Raw genomic sequence first — 16667 nt, forward strand, 5'->3', positions numbered from 1 at the left:
GTCTTTGTGTTCAATCCGCATGGGATGTTGACAGTAGAGAGTAACTTTAGATCCTGTTGAGAATCCCCTGAGCTCACAGTGAGTGAGCAAGCAACCACGCTGAACACGCAAACATCCACACACTCAGATTCTAACTGGGGTCTATTGATGTATGTCAGTGTGAAACTAATGCGCGCAAATAAATGAAAACAAACAACATTCAAAATCCATCAGCACACACACACACACACACAGTCAAACACCCAAGCCACCTGGGAGTATCTTAAGTCCACTGCATAAAGAGCTCCCCTCTCCCTCTCTCTCCTGTGATGCAGAGGGAGGCAGCCGGCTGTGATACAGGAGTTTATGAGGTACTATAGTTTTATCTTCATAGTTACTCCCTTTGTTGTTGGCTTTCTATTGTGTGGATTTTCCACCCGTTCAGCTTCATTGTCAAGCAAGTGTGTGAACAAATATGCAAGATTGCGTTGGCAAGGCTGAGATTACGTGCCGCCGATCTGCACGGTAAAACACACTGTGAACCACCCGCGATAGTTTGTCTCCCCTTGTCCATCCAAGCTATTGATTCCACCTCTGTGATATAAAGGTTTCTTCTGCTGCGTTGTTCTGATATGTTTCACTGAACTCCACTCTAATTTTGCTCCCATATGTAGCCATTAACATTTGCAAATGGAGATAAATACTGCCTATTAGAGAGAAAGTGAAATCCCCCCTCAGCGGTCTAGATCACGGGTTGCCAGGTTTTGTAAAGCACCCTTACCTCTCCCCCTATTAACTTTGCATTTGTGTGTGGATGCCAGTTTTATAGAATCCAATCCACAGTTATTCAGCTCTGCTGCCACTCTGTGATATTTCTCATATTTATTTAGCAGCGTTACTGTGCTGCTGCCAGCATGTGCAGTTCAGCTCCTTCTGTCTCCATTTTCGTGTGCTTGCCAGTGTTTGTGTGATACACCCTCACCAGTACCACTACTGCCACCATCACAAAGCCAAGAGAGTGAATAGTATTGGCGCTATGAATTCTCACTCTTGCCATCTGCCACCCAAACTGTAATTAAATTTCACTTATCTTTTTTTATGAAGCAGAAGTTAATAGAGCAAGCTTATTAAATCAGGAGATTTTTCACGCCAGCTGGAGTCTCACTGGGGCTTGACTCTGCTGCATACACACCATTGTGCAATGTTTTACACACATTTTGTGCATGTTAACTATGGGACATCAGTGCAATGACTTTTGCATTTCTACTGGCTATACTGGATATGCCTGTAATACATAATATGTCTTACAAATACAGTAAACAGAAATTTAATACTTTAATATCAATGATTCAGTGATCCCCTCGGTGGTTGCTTCAACAGTAAACCCAGTTAATATGATATGATATACAGGTACAGACACAGCATCCACATTTACTTACATTGCATACAATCAAAGCAACTACTGTAGTAAGCAATCGCCATTAAAACTTTCTCCACAAGTCTGTTCCTAAGATACTTATGTATGTTGCATGGTGAAAGTTGTGAGCTCTATTTTCCAGAAAAAGCAGCAGGAGGTGTTTATGCTGCGTTAGTTAATCAGGATTACTCAGCAGAGCGACGTTTGGACATGGCTGTGTCTAATCCGCTGTGAAAAGAAACATGTTGCTCATTTCTCGTGGGCTGCACTAATTATGCAATAGCTAGGTGGACATGCATGACAGAAATGTAGCCAAGGAGTCCAGGCTCTTCCAGTGAGTTATATAAAGGCTTAAAACAAAGGAGATTTTCCCGTCATGTGCATGAGAAGTTATTTGAGTTCTTACCTGTACAGACATTCGGTATGGTGCATAATAGTTGTTTAGTCCAAGTGGTGGATTTCTGCTATTCCACTGGAGCATGAGGGATAAATTATTAGGGCTTTCAAATAATTACTTTTCAGTTTCCATAGTTTTCTTCTTGGAAGAGTCTGAAATTGTAATGATTCTAATCCTCAAACTCATTAAAACAGTTTGCACTGCAAAAGCTGCTGAAGCTTTGATTCCAAGGAGCTTAACTTTATTCAGTACACACATATACTGTACATGAATAACACAATGTAAATCTGATTAAATCAAATGTTCTTTATAATATACACATTAGACACTATGTTTATACACATTATTTGATTAACACTGAGACATGCAAGGTGTGTTAATATAACAGATTTAATTTAAATTAATTTTATTTGTATAGCACCAAGTCACAACAGAAGTAATCTCAAACCACTTTACTGTGTAAGGTTTAGGATGTTACAAATTAGAATTATATAGAAAAACCCAGCAAGATGTAGATAGAGGTAGATTGCTCTGACGAGTCCATCCATGCCAGTTGCAGGGAGAATATTATACTTTTTTTCTCTAATAATTATGATTTTATTAGTAAAGAAATTAATGAAGTCATTACTACTGAGAGTTAAGGAGATACTAGGCTCCACAGAGAAGAAAGACGAAAGAAGCCTGGGATTGTTTTTCTTTGCCTCTATTTAATAAGGAATAGCATGGGGTTGATGTCTGCTTTAAGCTACAGTATTATTATTATTATTATTATCAGCAGTCATCCTTATTTTTATTAAGTTCTTTTGAATCACTCGTCTTGTGTTGGTTTTTAATATATATTATTTAGGTGGTCGGGGAGCAGACACTGTCTCTAAGGGGTTTTGGTCGTTTTAGGGGAGTGACAGCTGTGAAGAAACTGCAGAGACGTGTAAAACTGTGTTTCTGTATCCTGGGCGCCGCTGAAACAGATGTATATCATTTTACATGCAGTGTGGGATGGCAGAATATTTTCTTTCTTATTAAAAGAAAGAAATTGAGTTATTGCTTGTTAAGAATTTCTACATTGAAACTATAAGTACCTCATGTAGAGGTATCTGCATTTATCAAAAAAAATAAAAGCAAGCTTAACAGAGTGAACAAACAGAATTAGGGCTATTTAGAAGAAGTATTAAATTCATAATTAGTAAATTGTTTTGGAGTCAACTTGTAATAAACCACAATTATCCTTTAAGTCCTGTCATATGGGACTAATGTAGATGATAGTCACCGTGGTCCTTCTGTAATGGTTGAATATTTGGTTAACAAAAATTAGCTTTTCTCTGTTGCAAGGCTTCACCTGAGAGTTTAACTATTCCACAATGTGTTATTGTTCACCTTCAGATCCTGGTCCACGTAGGCTTCCTAACAGAAGAGTCTGGCGATGTTTTCAGTCCCAAGGTGCTGAAGGGAGGTCCACTGGGAGAAATGGTCCAGTGGGCTGACATCCTCACCGCCCTTCATGTTTTGGGGCATAATCTCAAAATTTCTATGTCTGTCAAGGAACTGCAGGGGTGAGTATGTGCTAAATATACTAAATCAATGCTGGAGTGTTTGTCATGTTAGTGCTGAAAGGTTTTGATCTGCTCAAAAAAGAATAAACCTCAGTTTGAACTGTTTTTAACAGATGTCAGTACTGCATGTAGAAATGTATTCAGAATGCTAAAGAGGGCATTGTGCTGTAATTCCCACTTAACCAAAAGATTAGGTACAAGGGCTTTTAAGGCCTGTTGATTTATTTGTTGCTGTATTGATCCCCTATCAACACACTCTGCGGCCGTCTGTGTGTCTTTTTATCCCTTGCATCAGCGTGATTACATGTTTCTGCTGACAGATACAGCTGTGGAGCCAACACACACGCACAGATGAGTGGATAGATGTAAATCTATCCAGCTGGGGAAGATCCCTCAGGCTTATTCTGTCCAGTCTATTAAATGTCTACTTCATGGCCAAGACTGCATAAATCACACATGTTGTCAGGTTGAAGATGGATGGCTAATGTTGAGCACTAGAATTATGAATAGGTATCGCTATGGAATGACAGCTGAGTTATATTCTAAAGGGGTGACGTCTTTGTTCAGCCTTGATCACGCCAATAGTCTTTGTCTTTCAGCCATCGTTGATCACTGCGATGACACAGATACAGTGTATACATCAATATAATCATGTCTACAGAGGCCCTGCCGTACTCTGCATTTTATACCGTGGACTGCCTGTGACAACTATCACAAATCTTAGAAGAGGTATTGATCCCCAGCCCTTGGCAGTCATTTTGAAGACATATAACACCTCTGCAGGGAGCAGCAAAGAGTGTGAAAATGTTGAGGATTTTTATTCCTAAAAAATGAGTTTAGAGATGGCAGGGACATTTACAGGCTGAGTTCAGACTTGAAATGGATGGCACGAACATTTATTTTACTGCGTGTGAGCCACTGTAGTGTCTTGGTACCTATTCAAAATGCTCCCAAACTGGACTGATGTTTTAGGTGACAGTGCAGCATAATCTAACACACTAGCATGAAGAATTATTTTGTCCATTTTGCCAACATGGTATGGCTGTAGACAGAAAAATAGCTTTAGATTATTTGAAGGAAAACACAATTGTCTGATCTTTTTTCAAACTGCATTTTGGATCCTGAGTCTGTCCACTAAAAACACTTATGAGAGAAATATTACATCAACTCTTTCTCCCATTATCAATCTTTCTGTTTGGTTTGCTACAGAAAAGTGGGGCAGAGGCGAGTTAAGCACTGTATCCAGCTGTTTTTTTGCTTGTGCCAAACTTTCTCACACTCTTCATTTCCCTTAGTCTTTGTCTCCAGTAAGAAAACTTGTAGACTTAAGGTTGATATAAGGAGATAATGTAGTTTGGCTGCCACAGAGTCTCACTATACAAATAAAATTGCTGTGTTCTCCTTTCTAATGACTCTGTTGTTCCCTGAAAATCTGTTAATATCTTTATTGATCTGTGGCTTATCATATTTCTTAGAAAACCTAACAGCTACAGCAAGGTTCTCCTCCTTTTCACAGTGAATCTGATGCAATCATGCTGAAGATGATGTAAACACTGCTGCAAGCTATTAGCTATTAGTGATCTACTGATCTTAGGGTGCTATTTTTGTACTGTCATCTATATTATATGTTGTCTTACCACTGTGTTGTATTTGCAGATACTGGCTTTGTGCACATTCACCATCACTGTCTGCTGATCAGTCCAAATCAGCAGACAGTATATACAATATACATTTCACAGTATAGTTTTATGTTAGCAAACAGCAGTGTAAATTGTAAAAGACCAATGATGAAAAGATGTAGCCAGGCTCAGCTAGACAGGCAGACCAACCAAAAAAATGAAAAACCAAGCATACGGCATAGACGGTGGTTACCCCAACAATGCTCCTTCGTGGTACTCAAGTTCAAACACAGATTTGGAAAAAGCTTTGATTTCCTTTGGGCAACACTGATCATTATTCGAATAAAACCGAACAAAAAGTGCTTAGAGCCCGTCCACCTCAACACTTCCACCACTCCACGGTGTTTTTTGTGTGTACATGGTCTGCAATGAATTGTTCTCATGGCCACATATGAGAGAAGTGATTGGCTATAGAGGAAGCAGAGGCACAGAGGGATAGGGAGACACTGTAATTGGACGCGAAGGGGACGGTTAGAGCTGGTGTTCCCGTATATAACAAACACCCTGGTTTAGTCAGATGGTTGCACATTATTCACCAAAGATGCACAAGCAAGAGTATACAGGCAATTGCAACATACTATGGCTCACAGATATTATTTGAATATTGGCAAAATTTGGCCTTACTGTGTAAAGATAAATCTGAACTAAACTAAATTCTTGAAATGGTGATGAAAACTCAGATTTCCATATTAATATGAAGTTTTCTTGCAGGCTGCTCGTCTTTATGAGACAGGGAATCACAGGGAGACATATCACTGTGCGAGTGGAGGAAGTAGTGAGAAAATATGCATGGAGAACTAAAGTGCTGAGTGTGCATCTGTGGAGCTGGGGCAGTGACTCCTCTTATTCAAATATGCAAATACTGATTCTTTGCATTGGGTTTTTTGAAGGCTCACTGATGAATGCCTTTCCTTGGTCTGCCCTTCATTTATGCACAATGTAGAATATTTACTTGCACCATTTGCTTGCTCACGTACAACAGCACAAAAACCTGAGTTAATTCAATACAGGGTTTGCATCTCCCCTGCTGACCATGCACTCTTTACAATGTGGGCAAACTGAGAAGCTTGTTGGAAATAAAGCTGAATCTGGTGCCAGTTAGATTGGGAAAGCACCTGAGATGTATTAGTGTGAGACAGAGAAAAGACAGGACTCTGTCTGCTCTACATCACAGACGGCAGGGTCCAGAACACCGAGAGCTGCTACAGTCAATGCAAATGTGGATGGTCAGCACCTTTATGTTATTGCTACTGTTTATTAGTGCATGTAGGAATTTTTTTATACTGAAACTGGCCCTTTGACCTTTTGCAGTCCATGGCTTATAGAACATAAAGGCCACGTAGACTGAAGAATTAATCATTATACGGCAAAGAAACCTGCACATGAAGATCCAGAGAACAAATCTGATATAATTGCTGCTTTTCTGAAGCCATGACTGTAATGGCTTACCTAGAAACAAAAAGTGTTTTTTTAACGTGCATAAATACACCCCCAGTGTATGTTGGCCTTTACATAATGACTGCTCAGAGTAACACAAAAAAAGTAAATGCCGCATTATGAGTTGCCAGAGCAGTGGACAAAGGTGAGGTGTGAAAATCAAGATGAAGAACACAAATCAGAAACTCATTGTAGTTACTGTTGAGTTCTTTCCAAATAATTGAGTTTTATTTGTTTTACACTGGAGTTTCTTCCATCCACTGTTTTGCTCACTGAAGGGTGCAAAATTTGATTAAATATCCTCCACTGTGAGTTTTGACTCACTACATTTTGTTCTGCTTTTTAGAAGTTTTTACTTAACACGGATGACCTACACTCTGTACAGACTATCGTCTCAATTTCATATGTGAAAACAGGTTTTTTTCCACAGTAATTACCCATTTAAAACCCAAATGAATGAATCCTTCCTCAACAGCACCTCTCATAGATATTAAAGGATGATGTGTCTGGTTGGATTCTAGCCAGGGAATGTTATTACATATCATACTCTCTCTGTCCCTTTGTTTCCTGGCTTACCCAATATTATCTACCTTCAGTTATAAAGGTGCAAACGCTAGAAAGAAGTAAAATCTTTATTAAAAAGTATCTTCTTGTGGTTTTTAAATGTTTGTTCTCTTCCCACACTCTCCATGAAGGGCCCCGTCCCTTCTCTTGCACTCCCTTATCATCTCTTCGACAAACTTGAGCCATTTCATTGTCTGATCCCAGCTGCAGGTAATGTCTCAGTTGCCATGGAGATCAGACCCTGGGCTAGTTGGAGTCGGAGGTGGAGAGACATAGAGTAATAGCCAATCAACACCTCCAATGCAGTAAAGGGTAGAAGTAGGGCCTGTAAAAGTGTCATGTCACTGAGATGTGCTGATAATTGGGTGGTGTGACTGCACACACTGAAGGCCCACAGCAGGGATGCAGAATCATTGCAGCTTCATCGCAAATGTGGGAAAATTTTTTTTAAATTAATTTATTTTATTATTTCATTGTCTTCTAAAATATAGATTTTCACATCATTGCATCTAGTAGGTTCTCTAAAGCTTGAACTTTTAATGTGTGTGTGTCTTTGTTTAATAGATAAAGTTTAGTTGAGAGTGTTAATAATAATAATAATATTCTTATTAATAATAATAATAATAATAATAACACTATATATAGAAAAGTGATCGCGACAACGCAGAATGGCCTCTCTATAAACCTTTGTAAAATTCATTTGTAGCAGTACATAAAAACACTCCTCAAACTCAGAATGGCACAGAATGTGTCTGTGTGCTTATGGTATGATGGTAAGTTTTAATCTACTTCAAATTGCCCCCAAACACCCCTCTGGTTGCCACAAGTGCCCCTTCGATCCACTGCTCACTTCCTTCTAATGCTGTATCACTGAACTTGATGGGTACTTGGGTCACTCGTGTCTGTTTGGTTAGCCAAAGTATCGCTTTGTTCCACTAAAGTGCACCTTTAGTCAACCCTTGTGGGTGCTCTGTTAAGGATAAGGGTTGTGGTGTGACATTGCTGAAACTGAAACACAACCCTAAATGTTAACAAAAACCTTACCACATCCACTGCAGAGGTGCTTTGTCATTCTACCAGTGCAAAAGAGTCTTTAAATGCCACAGGCCTTTAGTTAATGTTAAGTTTTTATGAGTTAATGCTGCTCTTGTCATTTTGCGCTCATTATGTGCCTTTGCAACTTTCTCTCAAGCTGTTGAGTCTGGCATCCTTTGGACACATAGAGACAAGACAATGGTGTAGTTCTCTATTATGTCCATGATCCGCTTAATCACAGTTAATAGTTGTTACTGTATGAAGGCCATTTGCCTACTAATTCACTTTGTCTTAACTATTAACTTTCACCTTTACCATAAAACCACATGCGTCTTTACAGTATGTGACTCTTTACTCTACAGTATATGCTGTAGTTCTGCACAGTGTCAATGCATGCCTCAGTAATGCTAGTTTGCATCATACATTAAGACCATAAGACCATTGCGACCATTAGTCTTGTTCTCTGGCACTTACCATGTCATACCATGACATTAATACAAATAGAAACATCTGCTGAGATATCTTATAAAACTGTATTGGAGTTCCCAACCACTGGGCAACAAACCGAAACCATTCTGTGGGTCATTTGGTACGGGGCCACACAGAAAGACTGATTAAAAGATATTTTTATTGATCATCAGAGTCTATAGAGACTGTGATGATCAGAGAGAAGACTATATAGAAAATATGCTTGATCAAAAATTAACCCCACAGGCTAGCAAAAATGAGTAACAAACAAAAAACAAAAAACAAAGCTCCATTTAAAAGACAAAACCAGGAGTCCTACTTAAAATACAGGTTTATCGCTACAGGTGATTCCCACGCACCAAGCCCGCTCTGCATAAGATGTGCCAACAGGCTAGCAAATGAGGCTATAAAGCCTTCAAAACTGTTTTAGCACATAGAAACCAAGCACCCTGGATTAAAAGACAAGCCTTTGGAGTTTGAAAGGAGAAAACATGAACAAGAAGGACAGAAGCAATTACTGACGGCCAACACATCAACAAATGTGCACTGAGAGCATCATACCTAGGGACTAAATACATTTCTAAGACAAAGAAACCTTTTACTATCAGTGAGGAATTGATCCTGCCAGCCACTACAGACATTTACTGTGAACTTCTTGGAGAGGCTTCAGTTAAAACACTATCTAACACCATCACTAGGTGAATTGAGAATGTAGCAGAGACACAGTTGCTGGAGATGATTAACAAGTCACCGTGGTGCACAATATAGGTAGATGAGTTTACTTATATTAATATCAAAGCAATACTACTTGTTTATGTGCAATTTATATATCAGGAGGATGTGCATGAGGATATGTTATGTGCACTGTCGCTGCCAAGCAACACTACAGGCGCAGAACTATTCAAATCTCTGAATGATTACATATCAGGAAAACTGAGCTGGTCCTTTTGTGTCCACATATGGCACAGGGAGCTGCTGCCACCATTTGACAGATTTCTGGTTAAATTGCTCGGGTTAAGGAGGTTGCAGAGTCTACGCACTGTGTCATTCATAGAGAAATGCTGGCTAGCCTGAACCAGGGGTTTTAGAAGAGACTAACCCAAAATTGTGCACAATCACCTGTCTCTATACTGAAAAGAGTTTGAGCGCTACTTCCCCACCACAAACGACACCCAAACTTTGGGTGTCAGTGTCTCCCACTACCCCGAGATGGGACAGGTTCGTTGGAGGGAAACAAGCTCAGGGCTCCCATTTATTCATCGGATTGATGAGTTGTATTTTTATGCACTTTGTTTTTAGTTGTTTCTATGCCCATGATGCAAAAAAGGTTGGGGACCGCTGCTCTAGACTAACTATGACTGCATTTTAGCTCTCTTAGCAACACCTTCTCTTAGGCTGCACTCTCATTCATGCTCAATTCATTTAATGTTTAGTCAGATCTGATCTTTTTATGTTAATAGTTGTTATGCCAGGGTCTTTGAGGATGTAACAAGGAAGGGAGGTCCACACAGTAGCAATTAATGTAAACAAGTAATATATTTAAAAAAAACTCAAACTAAAAAAGATGCTGTATAACTTAGGTCATCAGTCATCAGACACCAGCCTTCCAGGAGACATCTGATGATGTCACTGTCCTTTGGCGCTTTAGAAATAACACTGAATTGAAAAAGCTCACATGGAGTTCTGTCAAACTTTTCTGTTTCCGTTTTCCATTGGCTGAAGTTTCATCTCTCCCTCTCGTCTGTTCCTCAGCATTAGAGGATTAAATGTGTGCTGGCTTTGTTGAATGATTTCTATGTCAACCTGTAAGAGTCTGAAGATGCCAGGTTAGAGACGTTACACTTACAGACGTGGTAAAATGCGGTGTTTTGCTGATGTAGCAGTACTTTATGCACTCATTCACCTGTGAAAACATGTTTTGTTTTTATTTTAGAAATGTGCAGACTACGTTGTAGGAGTTGCTGTTTTTATGGAGGTTTACTACTTACTCCTCTGTTTCATTTTATGATGTGTCTGCTTCTGCGTCCATGAAAGGTCAGTTTCTCACTCTGTGTGTCTGTGTCTTGCAACCCCCTCTCCCTTTCCTCACCCACATCTCTCTTTCATCCGGTGCCTCTCCATTTTCCTTCTCCCTCTGTCGTCTCCCATCAACTTGACTCACTCACCTCTTGCCATCATTAAAATGAAGCCTGTAGAGAGGCTGGAGTCAGTGACCTCAGTTCACCTCAGCCTGGCGACGAGTAGCCTTATTAAACACACCCCTAGCCGATAAAGCACACACATCGATAGATAGACCCCTATCTCCCTCACAATTGGACTGTTCTCTTTCTTTAAATGACAACTTTCTCTTATTTCTTCACAACTGTTCTGTTTTTTTGCTATGTGAAACTCTAAAAGTTTAGGGGAAATAACTTGTGAAGCAGCTGACTCAAAACAACATTTGCTTGTAAGTGTGGGGGAGAATCTTCCATTGAAAAGCAGTTATGGAAGGTGTGGGTGTGTGTGGGTGTGCGGGTGGGTTCGTGGGAACGTGTCAGCTTGTCTATTTGTTAAAAACTAGAGCGTTCAAATGAGTAGTATGCTCAGTCTGCATTATTTTATATGCTTGAAGTGTCTGAGTTTGCAGAAACAAACCACAGATTTTCTTTCCCTCACTACATCCTATCTCCTCACTTTTCCTCTCTACTTTGTGTTTCCTCACCTTTGTTCCTCTTTCTGCCTCTATCTGTCTGGCCCGCTTTCTCTTTGTCTCTCTCTTTCATTCTTATTCTTCCCTATAGTTGTTTCCCTCTAAGCTCAAATTAGTGTGCTTGTTAGCAACTTCCCAGATTTTTACAACATTTCATCACCCTTACTACTAACCCCTTAAAGACATACACACACACACACACACACACACGCACCACAGTCGAGCGCACAGTTAGTAATGACTTCCCTTATCCCTTGTCTAGGATTTGAAGAACGGAGGGGAAAAACAGTTGTGGCCCATGGGTGACTTTGTCTTTCATTACTGGTGTTGCTTTGACTCACATCTCTGCATGACATTACCTCTAATTGGTCTACGTGACACAACTGGGGCTCGAAAATAGAAATAGGACAAGCTGCTGCTTATGCTTCTTTCGCTGATTTAGCACAATTCTCTCTTTGAGAAAACACAAACAGCCTCATGTGTGAATGAATGCTGCTAAATGTAGCCTTGAATGATTGAGTTTGTAGACCGTCTTAACCATGATCACTCTTTGAAGTAATATGAATTTTATGAGACATCTAAAACACCATCTATTTCTGACTATAAAGGTTGAAATAATGAAGAAATTAGAAACTTGCTTGACTCTTCTGTGACGACTGGTTTCCTGTTTGTGTAAATGTTAGAAAGCAGATCATCACAATCATGTTAGGTTTGTCGTCCAGCCCCATAATCAGTACTATACACACACAGTTGTAAAAGTATTTAATCTGTCTTTTTACACATCTTTTTCACAGCAGAAGTTTAACTGTGCTAGTAATGGTACAAAGCCATTTGCACTGTTTTCTGACCCACGATCAGTTCAAACCACTCAATTATCTGTGTGGTTGAGAGCGAGCTGTGAATAAGTGAGTGTTTTGGCAGCTATCAAATAGCTTTCTGTAACAGTGCCCAATTTGATCTGTATGTAGTCTGCAGAGGCCAGAGCAGATGCAGTCAGGTTTGTGATGTAGCTAACCAACACTGATAACCAGTTTGTGACTGGTGTATATAAAAGGGTATTAAATCAGCTGAGTCATTATCAGTGTTATTAATGATGCTATAAACTTGTCAACATGTCTGTTAACAAAAGTTAATGAAAGTCAATTAGTCCCATTAAATCATTTTGTCTAGTGTTTACAATAAAATGAAAAACAGAATAAGTCAGTGGGGTAGAGAGCAGAATAAAGGCAGTTTCTGCACCTTGGTCTGTATACGGCCTCAGTGATCTGTTTATGTTATCCACCAACTGCAGTGCCAAAACAGCTGGTTCTAGCTGAATAAAGACAGACTAGACAGGCAGGTACAGCAAGGCATGTGTGTGTGTTGTAAAGGGGTGTGCGTGCTTGTGTGTGTTTTGTCATCACAGACGCTGAGAGCTTTTCAATCTTCTCTTTCTGAGGAATGAGAGTAGAGGAAAAGGGTTCTAGCACTGAATAGGCTCCAAGGCCTGAAAACACATTGAGCTGAGCTCCAGGAAAACCAACGCTATAAGCTATTCATCAAGGTCTTTTCCTTTGCTGAGCTTCATTCGTTGAGAGAGACTGCCTCAAGCTGAAAAATAAAAGGACAAAAAAGAGAAAGTTGGGGGAGAAGTGTAATCTTATGTCATAACACATATGACTTTACACAACAGTGCGCCCGACAAGTTTAGACACCATCATAACTCAGCCTAATTTCTGTCTATCTGACTGATCAATTACACTCATTCCTCTTGAAAAAGCCTTTTTGTTGTTCTCTTGGCTAATGCAAAGAATATACTTTACAGTAAGACTATTATCGTAAGTGAAGCAATAAGAAAAACAAACATAGGAAGGATGTGAGGATGTGTTCTTTATCTTCATCAACCTAACTCTGGATCATCTTCCATAAAAACATATAAAAACACATACCTTAAGGGTTATCTGTTTTATATACAGCACGATAAGCACATTTTCATGCGACTGAATGAGATGGCATAAAAGGTGACGTAACTTAGTGGATCGAACATCTTCCTGTGGATATTGCGGGCTGAGGCTGAAACAACTGAAGTCATTCTTGGGTTAAGCAAAATAATGAGCCCTGGCCTGAAAAATTATGAACCACATAATGGCTCTTAATTGGTTCTCAGTGCAATGGAGCATTACCACTGTTGATAAATTAGTGTGCAGCACCTGCAGAGCAAGCACATCGTCATCAGTTTTGATGTTGGGAAAAATATGCAGTCATGCATCAAAAGAAAATATCAATAGTTACACCATTAATAATGAGAGTCATAAAACTAAACAGTTGGTGGAAGATCACATGCACTATATGGGGGTTCTTACATTTTCATTCTTGCTTTTTTTTTCCCAAATGATTTTAATTGAACTTTTATCAGTGATTCAGTGTGAGTTTAACAACCGTATCTGTGTACTAGGTCTGTGTCAACTTAATCTTTATCTACCCAGTAGAGTATTTAATTTTATCTGGAAAACCTTCAGAAAGTTAAATCACTTTCAAACCAGAGGCACCAATTTATCACATCCCTGCCGAGTGCTGCTAAAAATAGGGTCAGAAACCTCATATTATCCATATTTTCCTTTAGCAAGCTTGACAGTTACATCAGAGCCCTTGTTATCTCTACTTTGAATGAAAAGAGAGTGCAGCCGACGCGAGCAAAGTCAAGCACAATTGGGTTTGGTGTTTGCATACTCCACCTCACAAGGCGTCCTTGGAGTTGTTAAGAGTTAATATGAGAATTCAAAACATTTTGCTCAATGATGCTGTCACTGTCTCTGCTTCCTAATGGCTTACGAAGCGACAAGCTATCAAAGACACCCTCAAACTCGTGTCAGTACATCTTATATTTCTGGGCTCTCTCTGAGAGGAAATTGGGCTATTTTAGTGCAGCCAGCCTTGAAATTAGGCTGAGCAGAGAAAGATGTTGATTTGTAAAACTCTAAATAGATTGCTATCTGTTCTCTCACGTTTCCTTTTTTCTTTGATTGCCCTCTTTGGCTCATTCTAGCCTTTCCATCTGTACACACATCACCCTTATACCGCTCACTATTTCTGGTTCCTGCAGCAAATTGTGGTTAATAACTGAACTCGGGGAGGGAGAGGAAGTTCTTAAAGACACTGGCAGTTCTTTATGTGGATGACTACAGGATCAGTGCAGACAAAGGCTGCTCTAACAACTGCAAAGAGAGAAGATGTGATCAAATGTATGAGGGTCTGTAAGGCATTAAAAAACACTACGGTACGGAGAATATTTCACGTGTGTTACTGCAGTTGTGCTGTCATTTCATCCTGAAAAGACTGTATTTGAAAAATTTCCAACAAGTACTTTCAACTTAGTGACCAAATGGCTTGTGAGGTTGAACAGCATTGCTTTGAGCATGTTACAGTTACATTCATTGTGTCAATGCTAACATGTTAACGTTAAGCGCTATTGTACAATTTTTCTCCATTTTAATATAGGTGAAGGATCAACTGGGATCACAGTTAAAACACAAATTCTCGGGCTGTCGCAAAATCACATTTTGATCTTTTTGCATGCCTGCCCCTGAAATATAACAGCTCTGCATGTGAACTAATTAACACTGAAAAAGATTAAGAGTCAACCTTTCCTGCACTGCATCTTATTAAGACACAGATGTGAGTGGAGTTTAGCTGCTACTGGAAAAGTCACTTTTCTCTATAACACAAGTGTTGGTTAGAAACTCTAACTTCAGGTGTGAACTTCAGCTCAATTCAGGCAGCTGAGTAGCTCTTTAGAAGGTCGATGGTCTAGATTGTACATAGATAAAAATTAGTTCTCAGCTGGTGCTCTGCCCTGTCAGCGGGGTAATACTAATGAGATCACTAGAATGTGTGTGGGATGTGGGACGGCACTTGCATCTGCGCAGCCACTTGACTCGAGATGAGTGTTTGTTCCTACACATCCATCCATATGCGAGTGTTCACTCCACACTTGAATGAAAGGCATCTGCCTGCAGCATCACTTGACTGGCACTCTGCTTCTGTTACATTCCTTCCTGAGTGCCGGTGGCAGGTTGCAAAGTGGATTTATCTGATCTGTACCATGTGTGAGAGCATTATGATATGTACGGCTGCCAAACTATCTATTTACACACCCAAATCCCACCATATGCACTTTTATACATCTGTCTGTGTGTGTGTGTGTGTGTGTGTGCGTGCGTGTACTGTGTGGTCTCACGTGTATTTGTTGGTGAGCATTTTCAATACCTTCAACTTCCTCCGTCACAGCCCATGCCGACTTTTATTCTTCTTGATTTAGTGAGATTAGATCAGAAATTGCTGATGAAGGGAAAAGCACAGACTGCCTGACGTCTGGAGAGACAGAGCACAAGCAGACTTTATTAGCACACGATGCATATGCAGTGCGTGTCTGTGTGTTGTTGTGTGTACTTGTAATTATTCTGTAGAGAACCATTTTTCAGAGGACATTTTGGCTGTTCGAAGGTGAGGATGGGTTAAGGGATAAAGAAAAGGTCACAGTTTTTTAAGTGTGTCTGTAATGAATAAGCAGGTCCCCATATTACCATGGTACCATTTTAGCTTTCTGGACTTTTAAAAGATTAATTTAATCACCGGTAATAGAAGTCATGAGGTACAAAATCCATAGTCATATCATATATTTCAAAACTGTCTTTTTAGTCCGCTTTTTTGATTTGTTTATCTGGGTCATTTTTTCTCTTCCTAACAAAACCAGTGAATGTGATACTATGTGGGATTTAACATTTAAAGATACTGTATCTAATTAATTAGTGTGACTCAGACTGCTGAAGGCTCTTATTAACTTTAGATAAATTCTGAAATGCAGTTATACACAAAACAAGGATTGTGGAGTTTGTCCTGTCTTCACTTAATTGTCCCTTATGGAAACGGGGAATGATTACAACAAGACACATCTGTTCATTGGTCAAATGGGCATCTGTCTATTGTTTTACGGCACACTTGAGAAAGTGTGAACCTCTCTTCTGGCCATTTAATTGAGGTGAACAGCGTTGATGTAAGGGCTAAGAATGAGTCAGCTTGTTTATCTATATTTTCACATTTGATCCACTCTGACTCTAGAGTCAGACCTTGGATGGCTTACTCTCAGAAGCAGATACCACTCATAACCAAATCCCTATTTCAAGTCCACATGCCAGCTTCTGAATCTTTCTCTTTGCCCTCGCCTCCTTCCTCCTACTTTTTCATCTCCACTTCTGTCCTATCTCTCGCTTCCACTTGGGTTTCGTCGCTCCCTGTGACTAACCACCTCTCGCAAGTAACTTGTCATTTCTCCTTTCACCTTGCACTCCCATCTTTCTTTCTCTCCCTGCATCTCTAATTCTCTCCCTCACTTCAGCTCTTCATCTGAAATTTTTATTATCTCTGACAGGAGTGTTGATTTTTTTCCTATTCCTCCTTTCATCTTTGATTCAGC

At 39.8% G+C, this 16667-nt stretch overlaps 1 protein-coding gene across 1 annotated transcript in view; it reads left to right on the forward strand.

Annotated features, from left to right (window-relative positions):
* The window catches only part of LOC113162216 (alpha-1,6-mannosylglycoprotein 6-beta-N-acetylglucosaminyltransferase B-like), a 104770-nt gene that overhangs the window by 63256 nt on the left and 24847 nt on the right, over window positions 1-16667 (forward strand). The window contains exon 8 of the mRNA XM_026360249.1: window positions 3174-3343. Within this exon, the coding sequence (XP_026216034.1) occupies window positions 3174-3343 (170 nt within the window). The remainder of the gene's footprint in view (window positions 1-3173; window positions 3344-16667) is intronic.

The sequence above is a fragment of the Anabas testudineus genome, chromosome 1 (genome assembly GCF_900324465.2).
Source record: "Anabas testudineus chromosome 1, fAnaTes1.2, whole genome shotgun sequence".
Classification (NCBI taxonomy): Eukaryota; Metazoa; Chordata; class Actinopteri; order Anabantiformes; family Anabantidae; genus Anabas; species Anabas testudineus.